The sequence below is a fragment of the Tachyglossus aculeatus genome, chromosome 9 (assembly GCF_015852505.1).
Source record: "Tachyglossus aculeatus isolate mTacAcu1 chromosome 9, mTacAcu1.pri, whole genome shotgun sequence".
NCBI lineage: Eukaryota > Metazoa > Chordata > Mammalia > Monotremata > Tachyglossidae > Tachyglossus > Tachyglossus aculeatus.
The window spans coordinates 10001213-10017245 of NC_052074.1; the positions used below are offsets into that span (position 1 = coordinate 10001213).

Genomic DNA, 16033 nt, shown 5'->3' on the forward strand with positions numbered 1-16033 from the left:
AGACGAGGAGAGAATAAAAAGAAAGGAGGAGGCCTCCAAAAAAAAGACGAGGAGAGAATAAAAAAAAAGGAGGAGGCCTCCAAAAAAAAAAAAAAAAACAAGACGAGGAGAGAATAGGGAAAAAAAGGAGGAGGAGGCCTCCAAAAAAAAAAAAGACGAGGAGAGAATAAGAAAAAGGAGGAGGAGGCCTTCAAAAAAGAAAGACGAGGAGAGAATAAAAAAAAAGACGAGGAGAGAATAAAAAAAGGAGGAGGAGGCCTCCAAAAAAAAAGACGAGGAGAGAATAAAAAACAAAAGGAGGAGGCCTCCAAAAAGAAAGACGAGGAGAGAATTTAAGAAAAGAGGAGGAGGCCTCCAAAAAAAAAAAAAAGACGAGGAGAGAATAAAAAAAAAAGGAGGAGGAGGAGGAGGCCTCAAAAAAAAAAGGCGAGGAGAGAATAAAAAAAAAGGAGGAGGAGGAGGCCTCCTGGGAGCGGCCGGGCCGGCAGTGATGGGCGTGCGGCGGCCCCAATGAGAGGGCAGAGGGGGCGGGGCGGGCGGGGGCGTCGGCCAATGGCGGCGCGGCGGGCGGGCGGGAGGTTGGGCTGCGGCGGCTAGTAGGGTTAGTGTGAGAGGTGATGATGGGGATGGGGATGATGGTGGCGGTGGCGGCGGCGGCGGCGGGCCCGGCTGAGGGCTGAGGGGCTGAGGAGAGCAGTAGGGTCCGGGGGCAGCCCGCCCGCCCGCCCGCCCGTGGGCCCGCAGACACACGGCTTGGGCCGCCCCATGTGCACCCGCCGGGGATGGAGGACTCGGAGGCGGCGGCCCCGGCCCCGGCCCCGGCCCCGGCCCCGGCGTTGGCTGAGGAGGAGGAGGCGGAGGAGGTGTGCGGGGCGACGCCCGGGGGAGGACACGGTTGGCCCGGACCCTCCGGGACGCCCGCCCAGGGACGGCCGCCGCCGCCACGGCCAAAGGGAAGCCCCGCCGTGGTGGCTACCGACTCACTGCCACACTGAGCCCCTTCCTGCCTCTCCCCCTCCATCCCCCCCATCTTACCTCCTTCCCTTCCCCACAGCACCCGTATATATGTTTGTACATATTTATTACTCTATTTATCTTGTACATGTCTATTCTATTTATTTTATGTTGTTAGTATGTTTGGTTTTGTTCCCTTCCTTCCTCTCCCCCTCGTCCCCCTCTCCATCCCCCCATCTTACCTCCTTCCCTTCCCCACAGCACCCGTATATATATTTGTACATATTTATTACTCTATTTATCTTGTACATATTTATTTTATTTTGTTAGTATGTTTGGTTTTGTTCCCTTCCTTCCTCTCCCCCTCGTCCCCCTCTCCATCCCCCCATCTTACCTCCTTCCCTTCCCCACATCACCTCTGTATATGTTTATACATATTTATTGCTCTATTTATTTATTTTACTTGTACATATCTATTCTATTTATTTTATTTTGTTAGTATGTTTGGTTTTGTTCCCTTCCTTCCTCTCTCCCTCGTCCCCCTCTCCATCCCCCCCGTCTTACCTCCTTCCCTTCCCCACAGCACCTGGATATATGTATATATGTCTGTACACATTTATTGCTCTATCTTGTACTTATCTATTCTATTGATTTTATTTTGTTAGTGTGTTTGGTTTTGTTCTCTGTCTCCCCCTTTTAGACTGTGAGCCCACTGTTGGGTAGGGACTGTCTCTATATGTTGCCAACTTGGACTTCCCAAGCGCTTAGTACAGTGCTCTGCACACAGTAAGCGCTCAATAAATACGATTGATTGATTGTATATATGTTTGTACATATTTATTACTCTATTTATTTTACTTGTACATATCTATTATATTTATTTTATTCTGTTACTATGTCTGGTTTTGTTCTCTGTCTCCCCCTTCTAGACTGTGAGCCCACTGTTGGGTAGGGACTGTCTCTATGTGTTGCCAACTTTTACTTCCCAAGCGCTTAGTCCAGTGCTCTGCACACAGTAAGCGCTCAATAAATACGATTGATGGATTGAATGACTGCCAGACTGAGCCCCTTCCTTCCTCTCCCCCTCGTCCCCCTCTCCATCCCCCGCGTCTTACCTCCTTCCCTTCCCCACAGCACCAGTACATATGTTTGTACATATTTATTACTCTATCTTGTACATATCTATTCTATTAATTTTATTCTGTTAGTATGTTTGGTTTTGTTCTCTGTCTCCCCCTTCTAGACTGTGAGCCCACTGTTGGGTAGGGACTGTCTCTATATGTTGCCGACTTGTACTTCCCAAGCGCTTAGTACAGTGCTCTGCACACAGTAAGCGCTCCATAAATACGATTGATTGACTGACTGCCAGACTGAGCCCCTTCCTTCCTTTCCCCCTCGTCCCCCTCTCCATCCCCCCCATCTTACCTCCTTCCCTTCCCCACAGCACCTGTATATATGTTTGTACATATTTATTACTCTATTCATCTTGTACATATCTATTCTATTTATTTTATTCTGTTAGTATGTTTGGTTTTGTTCTCTGCCTCCCCCTTCTAGACTGTGAGCCCACTGTTGGGTGGGGACTGTCTCTATGTGTTGCCGACTTCCCAAGCGCTTAGTACAGTGCTCTGCACACAGTAAGCGCTCAATAAATAGGATTGATTGATTGATTGCCGAGGAGCGGCGGTTCCCTCCCCTCGGGGATGCAGGGGAAGGTCCGGTCGATCCCCGGCGGCTCGATCCGCGGCACCCTCCCATTTCACCTCCTTCCATTGCTCCGCAGACAAACTCTGAGGAGAAACCAAGATTACGCCGCTAATTATCTGCCGAAAGACAAAGAGCCTCTCCTCAGACCCCTCCTTCCCCCATTCTCCCCCTTCTAGCCCGGGAGCCCGTTATTGGGTAGGGACCGTTTCTCTCTGTTGCCGACTTGGACTTTCCCAAGCGCTTAGCCCAGTGCTCTGCACACAGTAAGCGCTCAATAAATACGATTGAATGAATGAATGGATGAATTTGGAGGGGCGCCCCTTCCTTCCTCTCCCCTTCGCCCCCCTCCCCATCCCCCCATCTTACCTCCTTCCCTTCCCCACAGCACCTGTATATATGTATATATGTTTGTACATATTTATTACTCTATTTTACTTGTACATATCCTATTTATTTCATTTTGTTAGTATGTTTGGTTTTGTTCTCCATCTCCCCCTTTTAGACTGTGAGCCCACTGTTGGGGAGGGACTGTCTCTATATGTTGCCAACTTGTACTGCCCAAGCGCTTAGTACAGTGCCCTGCACACAGTAAGCGCTCAATAAATACGATTGATTGATTGATTGATCCCTGACTCTTTCCCACTCGGGCACCCCAGATGTGATGCCAGGATGGAGTCTGTGGGGCCGGGACCGGCTTCTCCGCTGCTCATCACGGGGGTCGAAGTGATGTTGGTCCCCGTCCCCGGACTGTCTCTCTATCTCTCTTGTCCCCAGTGCTTTGCAATTTTGATATTATTGCTCTGGGGTGGGGGGTAAGTGGGTGTATTGTCTCATTGGATACGAGGATAATAATAATAATAATGTTGGTATTTAAGTGCTTACTATGTGCAAAGCACTGTAGAACAGCACTGGGGTAGATATAAGGTAAGAGGATGTGCAGCATCATCTCACAATACTAACCGTGGTTTCTTTCCCTCCCTTCCCATCGCCTCTTTCTTTTACCCGTCTTTCTGCCTTTGTTGTGCTTTTCCAGCCCTACAGACCGCACGTCATTTAGTCCATGAGGAGGAATGACGACGACTCGGTGAGGAAACCTCCTCTCACTTACCCGGTCATGTGCGCCACGCTGCCGCGGGCTGAGCCATTCGTCTAGTAGGATTTGCCCTGTGAAATGGGGAGAAGACTAAGGGACCCCAAACATCTCTTCAAGTTGTAGTTCGATTTCTCGATATAGCTGTACATGTAGCTTTGGACCTTGCGTTCCGTTAGAGCCGCCGAGTTGCCGGCCCGGGCCCGCCGGTGTATTTTGACTGATCATCATGGCTTCAGTTTGGAAGAGACTGCAGCGTGTTGGAAAACATGCATCAAAGTTCCAGTTTGTGGCCTCCTACCAGGAGCTGATGGTCGAGTGCACCAAGAAATGGTAAGTGATGATGATGATTTGGTTGGATTTCTAGCCCTACAGCCCAGTTCTCCTAGCAGTTTTTCCTTTTTGGAATACAGAAGCATCTGGAGGCGGGGCGGGGTGAAACTCACTGTAACAAGTACTGTAGCCTGCACTCTTCTATTGCCACCGGCAGCACCCTGGTGGGCTTTAATTACTGTGCTACAATGTCCTCATGCAGGGTGGGTGCGGTGCTAGCACTTCCTAGATTTTGCAGACTTGTTCTGGAAGTCATTTTTTCCATCACCAGAAAAACTTATTATGGTATTTAAGTGCTTACTGTGTGCCAGGCACTGTATTTATCTTTTCAAATGATGAGAGCAGGGTTGAGCCGTTGACTACCATCCGAGCGATGTAGGATTCCTGCTGGATGTTAGTAATGTATTTCATTTTGTTTGGGGTAAGTGAGTTTCCTTTGTTTGAAGCTGAAATCTCTTTTTCATCCCCCGAATGGCCGAGTGTCAGAAATGTACTCTTAGAAATGGCTTTATTATTTGCTTAGGTAGGCAACTGTATCTTGTCTTCATTGCCCAGTGGAATACGTTCCTTGGCCAGACTGCAGGAAACAATTAGCTGGGCTGGTCTCTGATTTGCATCTTTCCACTTCATCAAAGTAAACTGTGGGCTTTTCTTTTCAGTTTGGCTAGTGCTACTAGCAGGAGGCTTATTGATAAGTGCCTCCCCCCCCCACCCCCCCCCACCCCCAGTGGGAGAAAAAAGTTAGAACTTGTGGGCCTTTTCATTTCATAATAAGCGCTTAACAAATGCCATTATTATTATTTTTTTTTTATTTATAAGTCATTTATGTTTTCAGTGTACAAAAATACCACAACTAATGTAAACCCAGTAACCTTCCTTGATGGAACCCGGTTTTAGTGGGATCTACTTTTATGCCCTGGATACTTGTAGGGTATTAGTATTTGCATGTCCACTGAGTGCAGTGCACTGCACTAAGCCCTTGAGAAGTACAAACAACTAAGAGGCATGTTCCCTGTGCGCAAGAAGCTTACAGTCTTACCACTGGTGGTGAAATTTATCTATGGGGCTAGGCGAGTGACTGAAAAGGCCATTATGGGGCCCACCGTCCTGTAAGCATTATCCACATGCAAAGTCTGTCCTGAGTTACCCTGGTTTGTTCGTTTCGTTACTGTGCCTGATGCTGTTTTTTTTTGCTTTTGATGCTTTTACTTAAAAACTAGGACTCTTCCGTGTAATGCTCCATATTTTGTATGCAGTTTTCAGTCCTGCTGCCAGATGGCAGGATCAGTCAGTGTCAGATAGCTTTAAAATAGCCTCTGTCTGTACTTCCTGAATTTTTTTTTTTTTACCCCCTTGGTGGTTCTGATGCCTCATGCCACCCCTTCACAGTCTGCAAGCTAACAGAGGCCACAGTCACTGCTGCCCAGACTTTGTGCTCCCTAGAGTCCAGGCAGGGCCTGCTGCCCAGGCGCTGCCTCTTGTGAGTCCAAAGGCCTGACTCCACTTTCAGTTTTCTGCCCATACCCTCCAGGCCCCAGATTCAACTCCAGTCCCAGCCCCCGGTGCCTCAGGACCAGGTTCTGTTGCTTACTCTTTCGCCTCCCCTTCCCATTTTGACTTCCTCTTCCCCCATCCCACTTGCAGATTCCAATCGCATCGCGGGCTAGCCTTGTCACCTTGCCTCCCCTGCAGATGTGGAGCCTAACTGATTTAGGCCCTCCAGCTCAGTCCAGATTGTAGGTCCAATCCCTCTCTTTCTGTCCCCTGTCTTCTCATGTAACGTGGAGGGGGGCCGAGGAGGTGGAGAAAACCCCAGGTAGTTTTAGTTTGAGGTAGTTAGGTAGCTAGTTGCAGTCCCCACCACTGATCACATCACTCTAGGGTCAAAGGCCCACTTTGTGGACCACATCATCATCATCAATCGTATTTATTGAGCGCTTACTATGTGCAGAGCACTGTACTAAGCGCTTGGGAAGTACAGATTGGCAACACATAGAGACAGTCCCTACCCAACAGTGGGCTCACAGTCCCCGGACCACAGGGGACTGTAGGCCCAGATTCGGGAGTCAGCAACTCTCCCGTCCTTACTAGGACTGAGCCTTACACATTTGTCTTCATTTAATGCATCAAACAATGGAGCAGAGTTGATAATGCTTATTTTGGAGTTGGCCTTCAAAATGGTGCACTCGGTGTCTTTAGTAATACACAAATACAGAGTGAAAATGGTTAAAAATGATCCTTCCCTGTGGCATTCAAGCAGTTCCCTCTTGTCAGCAATATATGTGAGATAGTATTTTCTTGAATGTGTGTTAAGTTAATGAGTAGGTTTCAGACCTAGATTTAGCACGGGAGCCTGATTGTATGAGTGAGAAGATGCTCATTTTTGGAGGTGCCTATCCTTTCTCAGGTCGGGGTACCATTTTGGAAATTAGCGCTCTAGAATAGGTTGTCAGGGTATGTTGTGCCCTTAGAGAAAGAGTTATTATGGATAATGTAGGTAGAAGGGGAGTACCAGAACTGCCAGGCCGTTAAACTTCTTCTCAAATGATACTGGCATTCAGCCAGACCATTACATAAGGAAAACTATGTTCCTTTTGCATCTTGTACTGTTAGGTTTTTCAGGGGGTGAAGGTAGGGTAGTTTTATTCACTGTACTGGCTGACAGGTTATCTTGATCAAACAGCATGTTATTTTTTCTTTTTTGCATATAGTCTTTCACCCCCAACCTTGCCCCTCCTAGGTCGGCAACTTGGCCACTTCAGGTTCATTTCATTCCTGTGTCTTATCTCCTGCCACTCCCTTTTTCTTTCATCCAGGTGAGAGAATTATCACTGTGTAGGTAGCAACCCTTTACCCTCCTAACAGAGTCAGAGATGATAAGATAGATGGGCTGGTCCTGTTGAAATCACTGACCTGATGAACCCTACTAAGGTTGGGTCACATCCATCACCAGATCGCTGTGTTCAGAAATGGCGATGCCTTTAGCATATTCCAGAAGTGTACTGGCTTTTGTGTGTGTCACTTGTACCATGCCTGGTTGAGTTGGGCAATTATGCAAACAACGCCCCTCTTAACATCCCTTGTGATTTGTAGGGGTATTTATATTAAATGGATTGGTTACAGGTAAAGCAGCAGCTCAATTCAAGATGAGATTATTGTCCTGTTTTTCTCACTCAACAGAGGCCACTACCCTTTGAAACATTTGTGGCTAAAGATTTTGTATCATATTTTTGAATGTGTGCATATGTATTATAATATTGTGTCAACATAATTGATGGAATCTCCCATTGGGAACGTATAGTGAAGTATGAAGTTATTTAAGGCTGTATTGAAACATGAACACTTAATGATCAGGAGACTGTGGAATTCTCGTTTTTACCATTCAAAAATAAGATAACTGAGCCCCCGGATATTTACACCTTTTACAAATATGGATCCTGATGAAGACTCTAGGGTGGACGGACAATGATTAGTCCCCAAAATCCTATCATGAAAAAAAGTTTTTTTTATAGAAACTGAGTATGCGGAGTACCGAAATAGGAATTCCTCAAATTTAAACCATAGGTATAGAGTACCTGTCAAAGTGGAGAGAAGGTGAGAAATGCTGGGGGTTGCCTCCTCCAGGCCTTAGCCTCTATCTCTGGCCCCTTTCTAATTCAAAGGGGAAGGATGGTCTAGTTAAGGCTCTCTGCCCTGCTTATAAAACTGTGCCCTCTTTACTCCTGTGATGTTGGTGCCCCGGGAAAGGAAGAGATGTTCCTGTCAGGCCAGAGATAACTCGGAGGATAGCAAAGGTTGAGGTTTCCCGGGAAGAAGGTGTCTTTTTAACAAGGCGAGACCCAAAAGCAGGAACCTCTGCCTCACCCACATCCAACTGTCATGACAACAGGATGTAAACGAGGGTGTGGGAAGCCAGGATATGACAGACAACAGGATGAGGGCAAGGATTCTGAAAGATCAGCCTCCTCTGCATCTAGGACATGGAAGACCAAGGCTTGGTACAGCTCAGCCTAGTTGTTTTGGGAATACTTTTTAGCTCTTTCTTGGAACAGTCAGGTTTCTATTCTCTGATACACAAGTCCTAGTGTCAGCTCTTAGACCACTGTATTCCTCCTATTCTATCTCCTGCTGCTTCCGGATGAAGGCAGAAGTCTTCAAGTGGCTTTGTTTTGACGACTGAAGTCACTATTACGTCATCATCATCAATCGTATTTATTGAGCACTTACTATGTGCAGAGCACTGTACTAAGCGCTTGGGAAGTACAAATTGGCAACATATAGAGACAGTCCCTACCCAACAGTGGGCTCACAGTCTAAAAGGGGGAGACAGAGAACAAAACCAAATATACTAACAAAATAAAATAAATAGAATAGATATGTACAAGTAAAATAAATAGAGTAATAAATATGTACAAACATATATACATATATCCAGGTGCTGTGGGGAAGGGAAGGAGGTAAGATGGGGGGGATGGAGAGGGGGACGAGGGGGAGAGGAAGAAAGGGGCTCAGTCTGGGAAGGCCTCCTGGAGGAGGTGAGCTCTCAGTAGAGCCTTGAAGGGAGGAAGAGAGCTAGCTTGGCGGATGGGCAGAGGGAGGGCATTCCAGGCCTGGGGGATGACGAGGGCCGGGTCAGGTGATGGTTCTAGAGCGTGTAGGCTTTTGTCTGTTCTCCATTTACTTGATTTCTCTAAGAGAATGAAGGAGCTTTTAGAGTTTAATTCCCTATTACACTTTTTTGGCCTTTACTGGTCAGGCTTCTCTGTGATATTTCTGTTACAAGGGCTTGAGCAGGGAGGGGTTACTTTTAGATCGCGACCATGCTATCTCTGTACCTTTGTATTGTCACCTCTACTGTTTTCTGCAGTATTTATGGGTGAGGACTCAGCCACTTGCGTGTTGTATGAACTTGGGCATATCACCAAATTTATCTGTGTTCTGTGTACTCGTCTGTAAAATGGGGATTAAATGCCTGTTCTCCCTTCCCTTTAGATTTTGAGTCTCATATGAGACAGAAAATGTCACATCTGGTTACTTTGTATCTTCCCCAGTGATTTGTACAGGGCTTGGCACATAGAAAACACGTAACAAATACCACAGTTGTTAATGTTATTACTTTCCCTTTTTCACATTCCCACGGTCAGAGAGGTTCCATGGGGACTTTTGGATTCAGATTCAGTAATTTAGTGGGGTTAGTAGTTATAAGCCTTCATTGAGCTCCCGCCTATTGGATTCAGTGCACTTGATAAATTCAAAACAGGCAAGTGACACATTTTCTGCCCGTAAGGAGCTCACATTGGAATGAGGGAGACATACATAAAAATATTTACAAAGTAAATAATTGAATTGTATATACAATTAAACATACGCATAAGTACTGAGGCTGGGTAAATAAGGTCGTAAGTACTAGAGACAACTGGTGGTTTTTGGTTGGATTTTTTTTTACTTTGGATGTTGGGAATTAATCAAGGAAGACACAGCGGAGGAGGTGGGCTTTCACGAGAGCTTTGAATATGGGGAGAGCTGTGGTCTGTCAGATTCAGGGAGGGAGGGATCTCCAAGTCAAGGGAACACTGACTGAGGCAATGGATTTGGGAGAGTAACAGTCAGGATTTTAGCTGGAGGAATAAGGAGAGCATTTTGAGGAGTAAAGGGTCAAGAGATCAGATATGAGGGTGGTGGAGAACCTTGAAGCTTGGATCTCGGAGATTTTTTTTTATATTGGTTAAACAATATTTGTTTAGGGCAATCTCCACTATTTCCAGATCCTCTGGGGACCTGGAGTAGTGAGGTTAAGGAGAAAAAGCTTCCGTAGGATGGAGGGGGTTAGGGAGGAATAGAAAGATGGAGTAGGTTTGGAGCTGGAGTGGCATGAGAAAACTGAGTGGGGATTGGAGCTGAACAGAGATGGAGTGGGGTGGGAATTTTCAATGAAACTGAGAGACAGTGGGCCTGGAGTGGAAATTTAGCTAACCTGTGGAGGGAGAGACAGAGACTGGCAGTAGCAGAAATGTTAGTTCTTCTTCAGGGGTTTTTGTCTTTCTCATTTAGGTGCATACGGACACTCTTTAGCTTTGTCACTCCAGCTCCGCCCCCACTGCGTCCATATTGTGCTACAGTCACTGGCTGACTTTGACCCTTTGTTTTAGATTGTTTATTTAGTGCTTTAGGTCTCTTGTAGCTCAAAGGATCTTTCTGCCTTTGAATGATTTATAGTTATAAGGTGAGGCTGCTGCATTTTTCCTAATGGTCTTTGCCAGCTTCCTGGCTTATAAAGGCATCTGCAGCTGTGCACTGGTGAATTCTCCATATTTTTTTTAAATTCATATATGAGGTAGGTTGCCACTTTAGCAGAGGATACTGCTTGACAAAAATGGAATGTCCTATAGGGACATGTGTATTTATTTGTTCACTTGACACCCAAACCAAGTTAACAAACCAAGAGAGAATGCTATAATCAAGTAAAGCTACACACAGAAGGCAAGTACCTGCTGACTAGCGGTAGAGAGGATAAATACTATTAGAGAGGATAAATACCATTTGTGATTCCGATTTGTTGAATAAGCTTAAGAAAATAAGTCCGTTCAATTTTCTGTGCCTCAGTTTCTTCAGCTCCTACAGTGATGTTGGGGTGAGTGTTGAAAGAAACTGCTATGTGCTCTGAGGTTTTCTTGGAAAGCATATGAATATAAAATTGCATTAGTTGTAGACATCCTGTAGAAAAATGGCATGTGAACATGCATTTCAATGAAGAAAATGTTGGAAATGCATTTACACAAACTTTCAAGTCTGCTCTTCTGATTTAAACTGGAGAGTTGCTGCTGAAATCTTGGCAAGAGGAACAGATAGGGTGATCTCTGCATGCCTACAAGTGCTTCATCTTCAGAATTAGGAATGCAGTTGCTTGTCCAACCAAGGCAGCTTTCTTCACAAAAATGAGGTTTTTGGGGCTGATGTCTGTTATCTGGGCATCAGTTTTTTTGCAATAATGACACCAGTTGGATTCCTTCAAATGAAGACTTAGAGAAATTAACATTCATTTTATTGGCAAATGGGACTGCACTGGTATTATGATAACTCTAAATCAAAGATGCCAACTGAGAAGCCAAGGCCATGTTTGGAATTCGTACCCACTCTGCATTTAATTATAAGGTCTTCAAAACTTGGATCATATTCTATATTTAGTGCCCTGTACTGTGTCCTGCACATGATATATTCCATATATATATAAAGGTATATAAACAACAATAATAATCAATAAATACGGTTGAATGAATGAATAGTTGTACAAGAAATGCTATCAATCCTGAAAATATAAAGCCTGTTCATTTGAGTATGTACTGTTATCAGTGAAAGTGATTTCTTTTTATTTTGGTGTTTCTGTGGGGCAGAAGTAGATCATATTCACTGGGCATGGTGTACTGCTGTTTTAAGTGCTCAATAAATATGATTGAATGAATGAATGTCACATTTCAAAAGTCACAGCTAAGTGATGTTTCCTAGATTTTGAGGAATATAAGCTTTTAAAATATGTATTCATTCAGAGAGAAAATGTAACCATCTTTTGTGTTTTCTGATTTTTGTCCCCTTCCATCTACTTTTGACTTCTAATAAATACGTCTGCAGTTTTACTACTGGTCAGGCAAAATCCTAAAGTGGATCCTGGCCTGGTGAGAGGCCATGTGAGCAGAGATCATACACTGGAAGTCTGTTCAAAAGCCAAGAGGTCTGTGATAAAGCAAGAGTGCACGTCAGCATTCTCTGATAGTGACTAGTTCTCTTTTTACTTTTAAATAGCTTACCCAAAGCCTAGTTAAGACTCTTGCTTGTTAACTAGTAAAGGCAGAGAAGCAAACTGGGGTCTTCTGTGGACTGTTTGTGTTTTTTCGAGTAAGACTTCTGGTGCCTTATTCTTTATTTACTACTCTTGCCTGGCTGTAGGCCTGTCTCTAAAGTTGGCTCACTTTGGTGCCTCTTATAACTAAACCACAACTAATAATAATTATGGTATTTTTACGTGCTTATTCCCAGTCTCTTGGTCATTTTACAACTATGGAACTGGGGCTGTGCTTTACAGCACAACTTTGCCCCACTTCCCTCAATAAAAATACTGTAGACCTTTCTCTCTCCTCATCAGTGGCATTTATCCAGGGCCTATTGAATGCAACACATACCCAGGTTATGTGTTTGGGAGAGTGCAACTGAAGCAAGACACATGATCAGTGCTCTGCAGGAGGTGCAATCTCTGTGAGCCCTGTGGGACAACCTGATCACCTTGTAACCTCCCCAGTGCTTAGAACAGTGCCTTGCACATAGTAAGTGCTTAACAAATACCATCATTATTATTATTATTAACTGAATCCATCATCACCTGGGAGAAACATCGCCAGAGAAGCTAGAGGAGCTGATTCCTGAGGGCACACTTAGTGATGCACTGTGCGAAACACTCTGTAATAATAATGATGGTATTTCTTAAGCGATTACTATGTGCAAAGCACTGTTCTAAGCGCTGGGGAGGTTACAAGGTGATCAGGTTGTCCCATGGGGGGTTCACAGTCTTAATCCCCATTTTTACAGATGAGGGAATTGAGGCACAGAGAAGTTAAGTGACTTGCCCAAGGTCACACAGCTGATGGTGGCGTTGGGATTTGAACCCATGACCTCTGACTCCAGAGCCCCTGCTCTTTCCACTGAGCCACGCTGCTTCCCCATAGCCAAATGAAGGTTACTCTGTGGAGCTGTTGGGTTATGTACTGTAGCAGAGCTTAAGCAAACTATTTGTTTTTCTGGATAAGGATGAGCACAATAATCTCAACTAATTAAAGAAGTGAGAAAACAAGTTTTGTTAGCGTGTTAGTGTTCTTTGTTGGGATTTGCTAAAAGGCTTGGTTGACCTGCTGGGCATTTACATGAAGTAAGAGTCGCAACTGTGTTATTAAATAATACATTGCTTTAGAGTTAGGATAGGTACATTGAAAGTAAACAAGGAGAACCATTTGCCTTGATTGCTAGGCCTCAGGCAGTAGGAGGACATAGGGACTGCCAGGTCTAGGAGAGGGACCTCACCTTTCTTCCTTTATGCTCTGTTCTTGGCCAAGGAGAAGAGTAAGGGAAGGGTGGAGTAAATCCTACCAATCCCTGTGCCCTGGCTGGAAGGACTTTTTATCTTTCTCCTGTCTTTCCATCTGGGCGGCTGGAGTAAATGAAACCCCCCAGTGTGGGTGAGTGTTCTGGTTTTTAGCGTCAACAAGGAGCAATTCTGAGATTCAGGGATGCCTGCAGGCTGGCATCCAGTCTGGGGGCTGGATGGATCCTTGCCATGCATTGCTGAGTCGAACCCCTCCTGCACCTAATGGATTGATTACCGGAGTCATGCAACGAAGGGGGAGAGGCAGGCTGCTCCCCTTGAGCCTGCTTCTTCTCAGGGCCGGGCAAGGCCAGGCCAAGCTTGGTCTTCCTCTGCAGTAATGGGTAAGGGGATACAGCATTTTACTCTCTCTCCCTCTCAGAGCCTACTAGCAGTGGGCAGTGGTGCCGCAGTGCAACCCAGCCAGTGCCCTAGTCTCACTTGACACCCACTCCCTTGGAGAGCTCATCTGTTCCCATAGCTTCAACTTCCATTTCTATGCAGCTAACTCTCAACTGACTGCCTTACTGGCTCCAACCTCTCTCCTTCTCTGCAATCTTGCATTCTTCCTGCCTCTGGGACATCTCTGCATGGGTGTTCTGCCAGCATCTCAAGGTCAGTATGTCCAAAACTGAACTACTTTTCTTCCCAAATCCTCTCCTCTGCCTAATATTCCTACTCCAGTTGACATCACCACCACCCTCCCCATCTCCAAAGCCTGCAGCCCTGGCATGCTGCTTGGCTTCTCCCTCTCTTCTAAGCTCTGTATTCATTCTGTTTTCAAATCCCATCAGTTTCTACTCCACAACCCTTCGAGGGTCTGCCCCTTCCCCTCCATCTAAATGGCTACTAGGATGGTCCAGGGCAAATGGCTACCAGGTTGGTCCAGGGTCTTAATCATAGCCAGGTATGACTAATGCATCAACCGGCTTTCAATCCCTCCCTTCTCCAGTCCATACTTCACTCTGTTGCCAGATCATTTTTCTGTACACACACAATGAGGGATATTTATTGAGCACCTGTAGTGTGCAGAACACTTCATTAAGCACTTGGGAGAGTACATCCAATATAGTAGATTTGGTATATATATATTGCCCAAGGTAATTAGTTCTCTTCCTCTTATTATGCTATCACAAACTTCATTCCTCTTGAGTTAACCTATTTACTGAGCCTCTTTCTCATTTCTCCCACTGCTGAGCTCTCCTGCCCTTCTTCCTGGAACTCCCTGTTTCAAATCTGACAGACCTAGGTCTCCCCATCTTCAAATCCCTTCTGAAATCCTATATTCTCCAAGAAGCCTCATCTCTAACCTCCCCAGTTCAGAGCCTCTCAGCTGGTACTTAAGCACTTCTTTGCTGCCTAAGCACTGATTTACTCCCAGCAATTCATAGCACTTTTGAACATATATCTTACATACCCTGTTACTTAAGTACTAACTCACGAACGTCTCTCCTTTTCTTTTTTCCTCCAATCTGAGGATCTTAGTGTCTGTGTCTCTTGACAGCTTGTTCGTTCTTGGAGGGTTGGGATGTTGTCTACTTCATTGTATTCCAGTATCGAGTACAGTGCTCTGCACACAGTGGAACCTCAATAAATACTATTGATTTAATGTCTAGCTTGACCAGCAGTTAGCCTAGAGAGGTGTAGCCAGCTCAGCTGCAGGTGTCTGAACTTGTGAGTGCAACTGTGAACGAGCCATTTAAGAAGGAGCTTTTGTTGCCAGTGCTTAACTGCTCTTTCATGACCATCGTGTCATGCAGTCTCCCTCAGCCTGAGGTATTCTCTTCACCAAGACTCCAAGAAAGGGGCTCTGGACTCTCATATCTGTTGCCTGGAACAGAGAAAAGTCTGTAGGTACAGTTGTATTTCATTGTAGAGATGTTGTTGATGGAGAGACTGCATCCATAAATGTCCTTGCACAATTGCCCCTGAATTTGTGTCTCTTTTTTGGCCCTTTGCCATTTACAAAACTTCCAATGGTTGGGAGAGGTAAGGGTCTAGACTGGAAGAGGAGGGCTACATTAGGGGATAGTTGTAATCCTGAGCCAGGTGAAGGAGCTCCTTCCTCAGCTCTGTCTCCTGGTTTAGAAACGACAGGCCCGGGAGCCAGGGTTCCAATTTAATTCTCTTTAGATTCCTTGTTCGAACAACAGGGTTGGCCCGTGAGCATCCTCCTAATTGATTTCTTCTTTATAGGTAAGTAAACTTGGAATTTGTTCATTTGCGCCAGCTGGGGCTCAGTCGAAGGAGTTAGTGGAAAGAAGTCAGAAATGACCTTGTCAAGGGTGGATATATTTGTAAAAAAAATTATATGAGCCTGTAGATTTTTTTTTTCTTCTCCTCTGGAAAATTGGTATAAAGACTAAGTGAACTCAGTGGTCCATCTTTCTTCATTGTCATAGGTGCATCTGTCAGAAATTAATTGGGAAGATATTGTGTTATGAATTTTGTTTTCAGTTTAAACCAGACAGCCACAAGATTGCTTTGTTTGGTCATTCAGCCTGTTTGTTTTAATTATTATTAAAGGGGCATTCATGATTTTAAATATCAGGTTTGGAATTGAGTTACTGCTTGTTTCTCATGTGGTTAGTGCAGCACCAGTTTTGAATTTGAGGAATTTAAGGGCTCTCCATGGCCACATGTATGTGCCCGCAGATGATTTTACTTGTATTTGTTTTTCCTGGAATGGGAAACATTGTGCCACAATGATTTTTTTTTTTTGCCTTCTGTTGTCCATTGTATCCTAGGTATAGATTTATGGGTAATAAAAAAAATTAAACCCACTATCAAACTGCATGTGTGTTCAGTTCTTGTTTGGCTTT

General features: G+C 45.0%; 1 protein-coding gene across 5 annotated transcripts in view; it reads left to right on the forward strand.

Moving 5' to 3' along the window:
* The first annotated feature begins 764 nt into the window (after positions 1–764).
* Positions 765–16033, forward strand: part of EHBP1 (EH domain binding protein 1) — a 256095-nt gene continuing 240826 nt past the window's right edge. For 3 of the 5 annotated variants that reach the window (XM_038750937.1, XM_038750934.1, XM_038750938.1), the window contains exons 1-2: positions 766–863; positions 3695–4084. In XM_038750937.1, coding sequence (XP_038606865.1) covers positions 3981–4084 — 104 coding nt within the window. In that variant the 5' untranslated portion in view covers positions 766–863; positions 3695–3980. Of the gene's footprint in view, positions 864–3694; positions 4085–16033 lie in introns of all 5 variants that reach the window. The other 2 variants (XM_038750933.1, XM_038750935.1) reach the window with 1 other exon arrangement.